Source organism: Pelodiscus sinensis, chromosome 1 (assembly GCF_052426305.1).
Source record: "Pelodiscus sinensis isolate ZL-2025 chromosome 1, ASM5242630v1, whole genome shotgun sequence".
Classification (NCBI taxonomy): Eukaryota; Metazoa; Chordata; order Testudines; family Trionychidae; genus Pelodiscus; species Pelodiscus sinensis.
Genome location: NC_143052.1, coordinates 125,376,021 through 125,388,885, shown reverse-complemented (window position 1 = coordinate 125,388,885; position 12,865 = coordinate 125,376,021). Strand labels below are relative to the sequence as shown.

Sequence of the window (12,865 nt, the reverse complement as noted above, 5' to 3'; positions counted from 1 at the left end):
CTTGTCCTAGTGGAGTACCAGCATCGATGGGAGTGTGCTTGGAGTTTCATTTATCGTGTCTAAGCAGACACAATAAATTGATGGTTGGTGGATTGATCGCTGCAGTGTCAATCCCCAGCATAGAAGAGACAAGCCCTTAGTAATGTTTGGCAGAATCAGACTTTAAAGCAATAAATCATAGTGACAACAATTCTCATGATTTAAATTCCCTCTTTTTTTCATCTGAGTTGGAATCTCTCTCTTCTGTCATGCCCTTAGGAAAATATAGATTTATTTACCATTATAATAAATCTTTTATTTTAATCTCAAAGCCACTGAACTCAATCTCCTCTTATCTAAAAAGGATGCAAATATAACATGAGTGGTTCAGGTGAGTGTGTTAGAGCCAGACAGAATTACTGAAATTTTGTACCCAGCTCCCAGTTTCCTCTCCCCAGCCACAGAACTCTGTCCCCACTGGCACCCTGTCCCCAGCTGCAGAACTCTGCTCCCTCTCCCCTCCCAGCACCCTGCTCCCTCTCCTCTGCCAGCACCCTGTCCCCTGCTCCCAGCCACAGAACTCTGTCCCCACTGGCACCCCTGTCCCCTGCCAAAGCACCCACTAGCACCCTTCCCCAGTACTATGTCCCGTTTCCACCAACACAGTTGGGGCCACATTAGTGAAGCTTGAGGGGGAGTTGGAGGAGTGTTTTTTTTTTTTTGCATTTCACTCGTGTGGCCCCAACTGACTTTTCTTGGGTCAGTGACCCCTGACTCAAAACAGGTTCCCTGCCCTTCTCAGAAATAAAGACAATGCAGAAACTTTTTTTGTTTGACACAGTATTTTATTTAAAAATGAAGCCTGGCCACCAAAACCCCCGGTTGGGGCCATAGCATCATAACACCTACACTTCTTTCTCCCAGACCCAGAATATCTTACTGCCCCTGTATAAAACTATGGTACGCCCACATCTTGAATACTGTGTACGGATGTGGTCTCCTCACCTCAAAAAAGATATTTTGGCCTTGGAAAGGGTTCAGAAAAGGGCAACTAAAATGATTAGGGGTTTGGAACGGGTCCCATATGAGGAGAGGTTAAAGCGACTGGGACTTTTCAGTTTAGAAAAGAGGAGACTGAGGGGGGATATGATAGAGGTCTATAAAATCATGAGTGGTGTGGAGAGGGCGGATAAAGAAAAGTTATTTATTAGTTCCCATGACAGAAGAACTAGAGGACACCAAATGAAATTAATGGGTAGCAGGTTTAAAACTAATAAAAGAAAGTTCTTCTTCACACAGCGTGTAGTCAACCTGTGGAACTCCTTGCCAGAGGAGGCTGTGAAGGCTAGGACTATAATAGAGTTTAAAGAGAAGCTGGATAAATTCATGGAGGTTAGGTCCATAAAAGGCTATTAGCCAGGGGATAAAATGGTGTCCTTGGCCTCTGTTTGTCAGAGGCTGGAGAAGGATGGCAGGAGACAAATCGCTTGATCATTGTCTTCGGTCCACCCTCTCTGGGGCACCTGGTGCTGGCCTCTGTCGGTAGACAGGATAGTGGGCTAGATGGACCTTTGGTCTGACCCAGTACGGCCGTTCTTATGTTCTTATGTACATCTGAGCCGATCATACACTGGAACCTCTGCCCTGAGCCCCTCACATACCCCAACCCAAATTCCTGAACTCTCACATCCAGAAGTCTGTGGCTTGCTTAGTACCCTACCCCTACATCTGACCCCAATACTGCCCAGCCTGGCGCCCCCTCCCGGAGCCACCATCCCCTTCTCCACCTTCTCCTGCATCCAGATTTCCTCCCAGAGCTTGCACCTCTCACCCCTTCCCACACCCAAGTCCCTCATTCCCACCCCAGAGCCTACACATCCTGTCTCAACCCAGCGAGGTTACGGCTAGACTGCAGGAGTTTTTCAGGATTCCGGAGATATCCCAGAAAAACTCTTCTGCATCCAGGGATGCGTTTGTTCTTTTGCTTCTTTTAGTGGAAGAGCTAACGTGATCTTTAGGTCATTCCTCTTTCCACGAGGAATAAGGGGGCTTCCAAAAGAAGGGGTTTTTCTGATATTTGGTCCAGTCTAGACAGGCCAAATATTGGAAAAACCTCTTCCTACAGAAGAATTGGGGGGGAAAAGCAGCAGTATAAGGGTTGCGGATAACAAGTGATGGAGAGGAGGAGAATAGAGAGAGCGGGGCTTGAAGGACGGGGCAGGGTGATAGATCTTGACTTGTTCTGTCATTTAAAAATCTTGGGTGTAAAAAGGTTGGAGACCATTGATGTAGAAGCTCTTAGTATTACTCAAAGATCCTTGAGTGCTTGACTTAAATTGTGCCAGGCTCTCTCTTGCCCTGGAGGCCTCCGCATAGCCTGGAGTGTGTTCAGTACTGCATGCTGCCCCTGGTGTGCTCCCTGTGCCAGGCTTTGCAAGGGGCTCCTTGGAAGACAGCCTTAATACATTCTTCCACCATGCTTATGCCTGGGGAATCCTACACCAGACAGAGTTTATAGGGCCCAGTTTTATTGTGTCCCTTTTTACTAGGGAGAAAAGAGAACAGCAGGGGTGAGGCGCTGAAAGATTCATGAACAGCCCTCTGAGGACCCTACTCTGAACTGTCCTTTAGTTTGTAGAGGGGACAATTTCCTTTTGCTTGTCTTAGAGACACTTCTGCTGTCCCTACATTTTTTTTCCTCCAGAGATTTCATTCAATAGGAATTTAATCAATTTGATGTAGGGTCTAGTTTTCAGTAGCACCCAAGTCACTTTTTAGAAATGAGTTAGGCATGTTAGTCACTTGCATGCTTTTGAAAACCTTACCCAAGTTGAATTGGCCACCTTCTAACTAAATAGTTGATAATAGACTTTATAGTGCTGGATCTATGTATGTTTGGGATTTCATAGAATCTTAGGGCTGGAAGAGACTTCACGAGGTCATCAAGTCCAGCCCCCTGCCCAAAGCAGGGCTAATCCCAACTACCATCATCCCAGCCAGGGCTTTGTCAAGCTGAGACTTTCTATGGCATCTCCTGGAATGGGAGGGAAAAGTAGATTGATAGGCTGACCACCACAAGCTCTCTGACAGCAATGAGGAAATAAGAAATTGGCTTCTCACATTCTTTGTTCTAGGGTTTGCTGGAATGGCCACTGCTGCACATTTCTCTACTGTTAAGGCCTTTTGGTTCTGTCCTAGTTTTCAGTTTCGAGCAGCTCCCTCCCAAAGTTGTTTCAAGTTTTTGTTCAGCCCAAGCTCTAATGTAAATACTGTTGTGTAACTTAAGTCCCTGTTCCATTTGAGAGCCTATTTTTGGCGCTATCAATTGATGATGTAAAGAAAGCCATGTGGTAGGGTATACCCAACTGTGGTCCTTGTGAACTGAGCTGGTTCATCACATGGTGTTGCCTTTCCTGGCTTCCAGGTGTTGATCTTATTTGAGAGCTAAAAGTACAATAATTTCGTAGTGTTACTTTTCTACATAAGCTATATCTATACAGAGAGATTTTGTGATCAAGAACATCTGTGTGCCTAAGATCCAGACTGGTGTTTGACCATGATAAGATAACTGATTACTACTTCCACCAGCATGTGGAGTCTCTGTTAATTCAAGTGATAATGAGCATTTGCTTTGCAAGATCCTGCATTCCACTGCTGCCAATGACCACTGCCTGAAGGACGGGTCTCAGTGCCCCGCATGGAATTCAGTTCTAGATCATTTATCACACCACCACTTTCATCCTGTTTGTGAGGGTTCTTTTCAAGATGAAATGGATGCCTGAACATGCCTGAGACAGGATGGATTTAAAGCACAGTTTCTTTAAGATTATTGTCTTCTACCTTGACAGATCTGCACAATGCTTCGAATCTAAGGTCACGGTCCTTATCTGGAACAGGACGGTCTCTGGTTGGCTCCTGGCTGAAGTTAAACAGAACAGATGAAAACTTCCTCCTCTATGCACATTTAACCTATGTCACTTTGCCACTGCATCGAATTTTAACAGGTGAAACCTTTCAGGTTTTCTCATAAATACCCCAAATAGCTTAGTCCCCAAGTGATGCATACCTGTGACTTAGCTAGTGTCTTAGGGTTAGGCTTCTTATAAAACTATCAAATTGATACAGGAGGCCCCTGACTTGTGATGCGGTCTGTTCTGGGGGAAGCGTCGCAAGTTGGGGTGTCGTACCTTGAACCAGCATTTACGGTAGAAGCCATGCGCCGTTGTAAACGCAGGCCGAGGACATAAGTCAGGTTTCTGGCCCCTTCCACGCTTACAAAAATGGTTGTAAGTGCGGGAGGGTCGGAACTCGGGGGATCGCATGTCGGGGACTTCCTGTATTTTTTCTTTCCTGTATTCATGTCAATTGACCATTGCCAATTTAGTTGACCTATGTCTCAGCTGTGACCTAGGCTTTCTGAAGACTTGTATCCAACTAATGCCAATCTGTTTGCTAAAGACAGAATTATTGCTCATGGGCTGAGGAAAACAGCAGGATGGGTCTGTGCTTTTGCTGTCAATTGAGGGAGCATACTAACCTTTCCATGATAAGGCTGCCAGTCTAGAGATCCTGTATGATCCTAGGCTGCTTATGGATGCTGAGAGAGCAGCAGTGATCAAGAGTACTTGTTTATGTCAATCTGGAGGCTGTGACGCTTCTCTTCAGGCAAACCCAACTATGCCTCTTTCAGCTTCAGGTTGGAGCATCGTAATACCCTGTAGATGAAAGTGCCCTTTCAGACCACTTAGCAAGCTCAGATAGTACAAAATTATTTGTCCGGTTACATAACAGCATTTCATGCTATGCTACAACTGCATTCCATAGTCTGCACTGTCTCAAAGATATTTTCTGGGTGAATTGTAAGGAGCTGGTTTTGATCTGGGAAGATCTTTTTTACTTGGGCCTCCTGTATCTTTGAATCCACCTCACTTCATGCTCCAGTCCAGCAGTTGAGATCACCTGAGATGTGTGAACTGATAGATCCCAAATGGGTTTGTCTGAGCACAGAGCTTTCACCTAATGAAATCACTTTTTGCATTAATCCAGTAAAACCCCACAGTTATTGCAATTCAGGGAACATTATAAATATTATCTACTTGTCAGGGTCTTTCTGTGAGGTAGCTTGAAGACTGGGTGGACTTGTACTAAGGAAATGGTTTTTTTTTACACTAGTCAAGGAATGTTGAAAGGGGGAACTGATGTGCCTATCATGCCTCCAGTTGCATTATCCTATTATAATAGCTTGCAATTATAGGCTAATTTTCAGCAAGGAGTCTCAAAACTCTTTACAAAGATGCATCAGTATTTATCCTCCTTTTACAGCATGTGAAACTGAGTCAGTGACAAATACTACAACTAGCAAAGTGATGGATATGGATATCCTTTTTCCCTTTGCATATAGCGGTCAGTGTAATTCAGAATAAAATGACAAATTTAAATTCCATTCATTCATCCATCCATTGGCCCTCCACAGTTAAAAACAGACTGTGAAGAATACTTGAGGAAAATGGAGAACCATAGCTAAATCTGTACCTTAATGGATAACTATATATTCATATTATAAAATCACTTCTAGATATTTGAGACTGTATCTGCTGCATAACTGGAGCCTTCATCAAGGCCTATCTCTCTTAATGTATGCATTTTGCAGTACAGAGAAATGTATGGTTTTCTTCTGGCATTTACTACATGTTTAATTGGGCTTCATAAATGCCTCCATCCTGTTTGCTGATGGCTAACACCCTTCTGAGGCTCTCTGTAGGAAAATGTTTCAAAGGCAGGCTTACAAGAATTAGGGTCTAAAATAACCCACAGCTAAATCACCTGCACAGATATAGATTCTGGTTCGCAGTTCAGCACTGATGAATCTGGCTGGTGCAGCAGCACTTTGTGAGGAGGATATTTGGCTGGCTTCAGAGGTCATTCCCAGAGCACCCAAGTGCTATAAGCACTGCTAGAAAGGGGGAAAACTAGCTAGAAAGATGTACGTGGTTTCCTTCTTTACAAGGGGGGGAGGGATAGTTCAGTGGTTTGTGCATTGGCCTGAAAAACCCAGGGTTGTGAGTTCAATCCTTGAGAAGGTCATTTAGAGATTTAGGGCAAAAATTTGTCAGGAATGGTATTTGGTTCTGCTGTGAAGGCTGGGGACTGGACTCATCAACCTTGCAAGGTCCCTTCCAGTTCTAGGAGATAGGCAATCTCCATTAATTTATTAAGTGGGAGTGGGAGCTAGTGAGAATCTTATTCAGCACTAAAGCTTGATTTTTGCAAGTTGTGCACATGTATTTATTTTGCTTCTTAAGTGTGAAATCCTTTTTTTTTTCTGTTGCCTAATAAAGGAGAGACTGGCAGCCCAATTTTGAAATGTCATTTAAGTAACTAAAGTACCCATTTAGGCATCTAAACTCAAATTTAAGTGTCTGCCTTTCAATGCCAATATAGAAACTGAATCCTGACTTCAAAACCACTCTTCAATGAATGTATTCTTGTACTAGATCACAGTAAAAATGCTCCAACCCCTTAGGCTTTGTGTTGTCTGTAACCGAGGCCATCAGACAAAATCTTATCAATGTTTGTCTCTAAAGCTTTAAGAAACCCATGGGCTCGACTCCTTTGGTGTGTGAGAACAGAATTTGGGTGCATTTCTGCATGGCAGCAAAAGCTTATTTTGCTACAGTGATTTTTTTAGTGATGGGGCTTCCACCAGTTCCCTTGGAAGACTCTTCCACTGGCTAACGAAGGCATCTGAAAGGATACCGTTCAGCTACGCTTTCCTATCAAGGAATCCTATGCAACTACAATAACTGTACATTGGATCAGTTGTCCTTTTTCTCTGATGTCACATAGCTCCTATTTACTACCACACTTTTAGTACTCAGAACAGGAAATGAATGTTTTATATGGTAGATGATGTGACAGTTCTGCTTTTTAACCCCCTTTTGAATTAGTGTGAAAACAATTTGACTAGGGCCAGGTCTTTACTAGGGGATAAGTTTGAATTAAAATACACAACTCCAGCTATGTTAATTGCGTAACTGGCGTTGATGTACTGTACCTTTAATTTGAACTTTGGCATTGTCCCCGGAGTGTGAGATCAACAGGAGAAATGTTCCCATCTGCTTCCCTAACTCCTCATGAGGACTGGGACTACTGGGGTCAATGAGGGTGCCTTCAGCATTTGATTTAGCAGGTCCTTACTAGACCTGCTAAATCGAATGTCCGAAGATCGACCTTCGGAGCATTGATCTGCAGATAAGTATAGATGTGACTTAATATGAAATCCATGATTAGATCACTGTTGCACTTTACTTGCTGTTGAACAATTACAACTTTTGCCAGGTATTTTCAATACAGATTGTCACTTGTCTTCCCTTGTCTGTTTAGATATTCTGGAAGTGCGGCAGAAACCAATTCTGATGACATAGCAGAGTGCTGGGCACTGCCTTGGAATCTTGCTGCCAAGTGCCTATCCACGATGGTTTTCTGTGACAATGCTACCATCTAGTGTCAGGAATATAAACCTACACAGAAAAAAGGGAAGTCTAAGAATACCAGCCTATCAAAGTGCCTCTCTCTTCCTTCCTCTGCTGTCATACACCGTCTGCACACACTAGTAATACATCTCTTTATTGTGTTCTGACTAGAGGACTTTCAAAAACAAAACCAGAAGGGGCTGTGTTGAAAAAAAAAAATCAATGCTTTATGAACAATTTGTTACCGTGTTTACTTTATAACTGAGAAACCAACAACATGTACAGAATATGGTGAACTTTATATTCTTTGAGAGAAACGACTTAAGGGTTTCATAATGATGTACCAATTAACTTTGTTCAAAGACTCTTATCCATGCCCTCCTTGTTATAATGGCTTTGTGTGCATGTGTTTTGGAATGCAAGGGACAGTAGAATAGTTCACTAGTGAGACAGGGTAAGGAAAGAGATGCAACAAAGATGTCTTGTTGTTGTGGTATGTGCAATTGGTAAGGATGGCGCTAAAATGATGCTTTCAATGTTCTATTTCTGTTGGTGTGTCGATGCTGAATTCCTTAAACAGCTTTATTCTGTGATGACAGTTTCCCCCTCTACCAAAGAACAGTGAAGACATCATGCTCCAGAGTGCTCTAGGGGAAAGAGCAAACATAAGAAGGGAAAATGCTGCTCTTAAAAATCTGTAAACCAGTACAAGAACTGCTGTTGATACAACATTTAAGAGAGGATGCAAGTTTTAAAGTATAGAAAAACGGGAGAGCATAACTAGATTCTAGTACCAGACACTTTGGGATTATTTTTTTATCATCCTGCACTTGCAGGACTGCAGGGTAACTAGTGTTCTCCTCCTGGAAGACTTTGACCAACTCAGCTGTTTCTCTGGATTCTACATTTGTTAGTTTCTGTGATTCACTGTGCTGAACCACAAAGGGGTTTTCTGTAAAGACAAGCTTAAGTGAAAAGAAATTGAAATGAGTATATTGGAGGCTTGTAAATGTGTGCTATGTTTACAAATGCATGTTTTACTAAATAGCAGCCCTGTAATATTCTCTGGGAATCTGAAAGTTAAACTGATAAATATGCTGCAGTTAGCATTGTTAACCGTTCTGACAGGAGAGTCAGAATACATCACAGTTCACTTTCTTAGCGCTCCAGAACCAATGCAGCAACTGGGAGTAGGAAAAAAGTAATAGAATGTCGCTAAAAAGAGCAGAGATTCTAAAGAACGCACAGGAGAGAGATCAATAGAGAAAGGGGATGCCATTAATTACTTTTCAAGGCTTGTCTACACATGCAAACAAGCCCTCAGAATATAACCACCCAATGCTGTATGCTGGCAATGCAGTTACCAACATGGCATGTGTTAAAAGCCTTAATCTTTGTTTGTCCCCTTGACCTTTTTCCTAAATGGCTTTGTCATTCTCTCAGTAGCATCAGGCAACTTTCAGGTAAAGCTTTCAGCTTAATTTCTGCCCAGACTCCATGGAAACAGCTCCACTACAGCTTCAAGGTGGTCTGTATCTTTATCACTCACCCAGCATGAAGGCTCCGTCTGGCAAGAAGTACTTGTCAGTGTGTTTATGGTTACATTTGAAACTTAAATTAGAATACGCATTGTTGGAACCTAGGCCTGGAAGAAGTCCACTGAAGGCAGTGATGGTATTTCTAACACTGGCAATGTGAACGCACTATAAGAGATTGTAGGCCCATTTCCAATCCCCTTTAGTTAAAACCTTTTGAGATTTAAGTAATTCATTAACTAGTAGAGTGTATTTTGTTAGTACTAACCGATATCGCTGCAGATTGGAGGCTGTTGTACACATTGTTCCTTCAGTCTTTGTGTCAAGAATTAAATCACTTTCTGCAAGAGAGCAGCTTTTAATACTTGTCTTAAGACTCTGAAAATGCCCTTTATTCTGCACTTTCATACTGGTGGGCTAAGCAAATCAATGCACTTTTTCTTTACATGTTCATTGCAGTGAGGAGGGAAAAGAGAGTTAACAGTTGTACCTCTAGAGGCAATTGGTACATTTGAATAAAATATTCTGAGATTAGTAAATATTATGAATAGGAAAATGTACGCACTTGGAAATATGACGTAGGCATCTGAGTACTGTTCTGTCTGTAGCCATATTCACCTCCCAGTCTCAGGCTGACATCAATAAGACAGCATTAAATAGCCTAAATTCTTCATGCTCTGTATTTTCAGGATAAATGAGGAAACACGGTATGAGACTGAACTGAACTGAGCAGGAATGTAAGGACAACTCTAGGGGAAAACAGTACAAACTCCATACCTTTATGCAAGATGTACTAGACCTGAGATTTGATACTATGTAGTTTTTTAAAGGGCTGCTAAGTCCTAAGTCAGCCATTCATTTTGATATATTTTATACTGCATTAACGGATCTCTCACAGGCACTATTAATGAAGTCACCTTTTTGACTAGCAGAAAGGAGCTGGAAATGCACCTGCTTGGACAGCCACGAGAAATACAAATCAGTGTGCATTGAATGACAATACTGCTTTGAGGAAGTAGTAGATGTACCAGATTCTAAAATAGTCCTTCTAAAAATCTAAAGTATAACAGCTCTGCTCAGCTGTTACCCACTGTCAAGTGAAAATGTTCCATGGTATGAGGATTTGAGTGGGTTTTTTTGTTTTTTTTTATTAACCCCTTATGAGGACCAAAATCTGCATTCCTAATGAAGTTAGCAGGAGGTTGGCTCAACTGGACCTTTAACATATTTTTGCACTATGCCACATACGGAAATGTTAGGTTGGAGCCCCTAAGCTTTTTCTTTGGAATTTCCCCCACCCCATAGCTCCAAAGCATTAAATCAATGGATCGGAGGCAACACTGGAATGAAACACTACTAGGGAATGGACTGAAGTGTTGTTGAGTTCTATAAATATGCCATGGAGACCACAACAACAGTAAACAGGGTTTCATTTGCCCAGTTTCTGTTTTGACTATTGAAGCAGCAGGAATTTTAATTATGGATACTGCAACTTGGCAACTAGAATGGAAGTTTTTAGTATGAGTAGGCATTGTGGTTAACACAAGCAAGTTTTGCTGCTCAGGTCGGTCTGTTAATCAATAGGCTTATTCTTGTCTTAATAGCTTTTTTCATTGTGCTGCGCAGCCACCATCTCCGGAGAGCTGAAATTTTCCATACTGATCATCCTCACGATGGCTATATAGATAGATGTCAAATGCAAGAGTGTAAGAAGGCTGTTTAGGTTGACAAGCTTAAAAAGATGTTCTCTTTGATCAATTATATTGTATTAGCAGTGTGGGCTGTGCCTTAAAGACCACAGTGTATGTAAAATTCTGTCCAAAGTCTTTGCTGTCCCGTCCCCCTCCACCACAGGATGTCTTTCAAGTCTGTCCAACCTCTTGCATACGTCACATCATTGATAGAGGCCATTATTATATAAGCTTGAGCAGTCTTGGTTCATCTGGACTATCAGCATAGGTTTACATTCCTTCTCTTCTGATTCACTTCATGTTGGGGGCAAAACTTGACTGAGACAAAGCCACATGAATCAGCCTGTTCAAAACTGTAAGTCAGATCACATGGCTCACCATGGTGAACCTGGCTTTGAAACAAAAGTAGGGACATCGAGTTTTGCAAAGGTTGATTTGTGATGTGGCTTGTATTATGCTGTTATCTACAGCCCTCTATTTGCAGAAAGGACATGATGAGCTTTTGCCAAAAAGAGACATTTAGTTTGATTTTCAAAGGGAGATACATATTACACTTACATTTCCAAAATATCTCCTCATACCAGCATTCATTTCTGAAAATTGCTAAGACCCACAATGTCCGGCTATAACTTTATGTCCACACATGTGAGTGTTGACATTGCTTTTAGCCAGTCATTGCAATATGTTGCTTTCCAGCTGAGTTTTTGTCACCTACTTTTTCAAGTCTAAAATTTTCCCGATAGAAGTAACTGTAGATGAGCATTTCTGAAAGTTTCAAGTCCCAGCAACAGTCAATAGGATGTGAAAGTTCTTAAATCCATGGAAGGATGGTACTTGGGAGAATTCTTCTAGTGTTCCAGGGACAGCTGCTAGAAGTGGTGAGTTTAACTGTACTTGGCAGAGCTAGCTATTTCCTGCAGACCCGTCTTATCTACATTAGCAAATAGTTTTCATGACTTCCACAGGGTTGTGACTCAAACATTGGAAATTGGGTTCCCTGTAATCACTGCCCAGAGTTATCTGGGGCTGCCCCTCACCTTGCATTATTAAATATGAATGAACAGACTGTGTAGAAATTGTGTATGTTGAAAGTAAGTAGAATAGAACTCACTTAGAGCAACGGCTAAATGGGTAAGTTGCCTGAACACCAAACCTTAAATAAAAAAGAGACAGTATTTTACAGCAGAAGGTAACTGTACAGGTGTTTGGTCAGGATAATATAAAATTGCAAGCAGGTTACAATGTTCAACATTCTCAAAGTACATATATACATATATTCGCAGACTAATTTTAGCCAATTAACACTAGTTGCATGGTTTTTTGCCTCTGTGATCATCAGCATTGAGTGACAGATGATCAACTGAAAATCATGCTGTCACTATAGCTGAGCGCCTTGAACAAAGCAGTGAGAACACCAGTGTGCACCAAAATAAAACTAACATTACTTATTGCAACATGAGAAAATGTTGAACCCTGTAGCCAAAAAGCAAAGACCTCTTAAATGAACATATGTTTTAATAGTATTTTCTTTGCATTGTATCCTATGATGTTTAAGGGTCATATGAATTTATATTTCCAGAACAGTACAAGTCTTTATATTGCACAGCAAGTAAAGAAATTGGTCAGGCTAATAATGTGAAACATGTAGTAAGGGCCACCAAATAGGCAATTCTCTGAAGATGAGTAACCCATTTCCTGTTCACTTTCATTTGACCTTGAATAAAGGATTCATCTTCTGTGACTAATATTGGCTCCTTGCGTGATCACTCTAGATTGGAGGGGAGAGAAAGGGAAGGGAAGGGAAAGGAAAGGCAACAGTGTTTTAAAAGATTTTTCATATCTTACAAGAAATTTACATTTATTGTCACTAACTTGAAAGTTTCTTTTTTGGATTTATTACCTGTATCTTAGGGAAGAGAGTGATATGAAATACTGTAGTTTCAAGTTATCTAGCATGATGGGCTGCTTATGAAAGCTACTGAGCAACTGATATATGTCTTGTTTGATGCTGTCAGCCTAGACCATGAGTGGGCAGAAATGACTTCTGACTTGTGCCAAAAGAAACAGCATTATTAAAACAATGTTGCAATAAATCATGCGCAGCAAAAATTTCCCTTGTAAGGAAACAACTAGTTCATCATAAGCCAATGGTTTTCAAGCAGGGAGAAGAAGGGGACAGACTGTCTGA

General features: G+C 41.6%; 1 protein-coding gene across 2 annotated transcripts in view; it reads left to right on the top strand.

Annotated features, from left to right (window-relative positions):
• KIAA0930 (KIAA0930 ortholog) overlaps positions 1-12,422 on the top strand; it is a 144,415-nt gene extending 131,993 nt beyond the window's left edge. Inside the window, exons 9-10 of one of the 2 annotated variants that reach the window (XM_075899899.2) lie at positions 3,828-3,983; positions 7,363-12,422. In XM_075899899.2, the coding sequence (XP_075756014.1) occupies positions 3,828-3,983; positions 7,363-7,403 (197 nt within the window). In that variant the 3' untranslated portion in view covers positions 7,404-12,422. The remainder of the gene's footprint in view (positions 1-3,827; positions 3,984-7,362) is intronic. The other variant, XM_075899906.2, reaches the window with a different exon arrangement.
• The last annotated feature ends 443 nt before the right edge of the window (positions 12,423-12,865 follow it).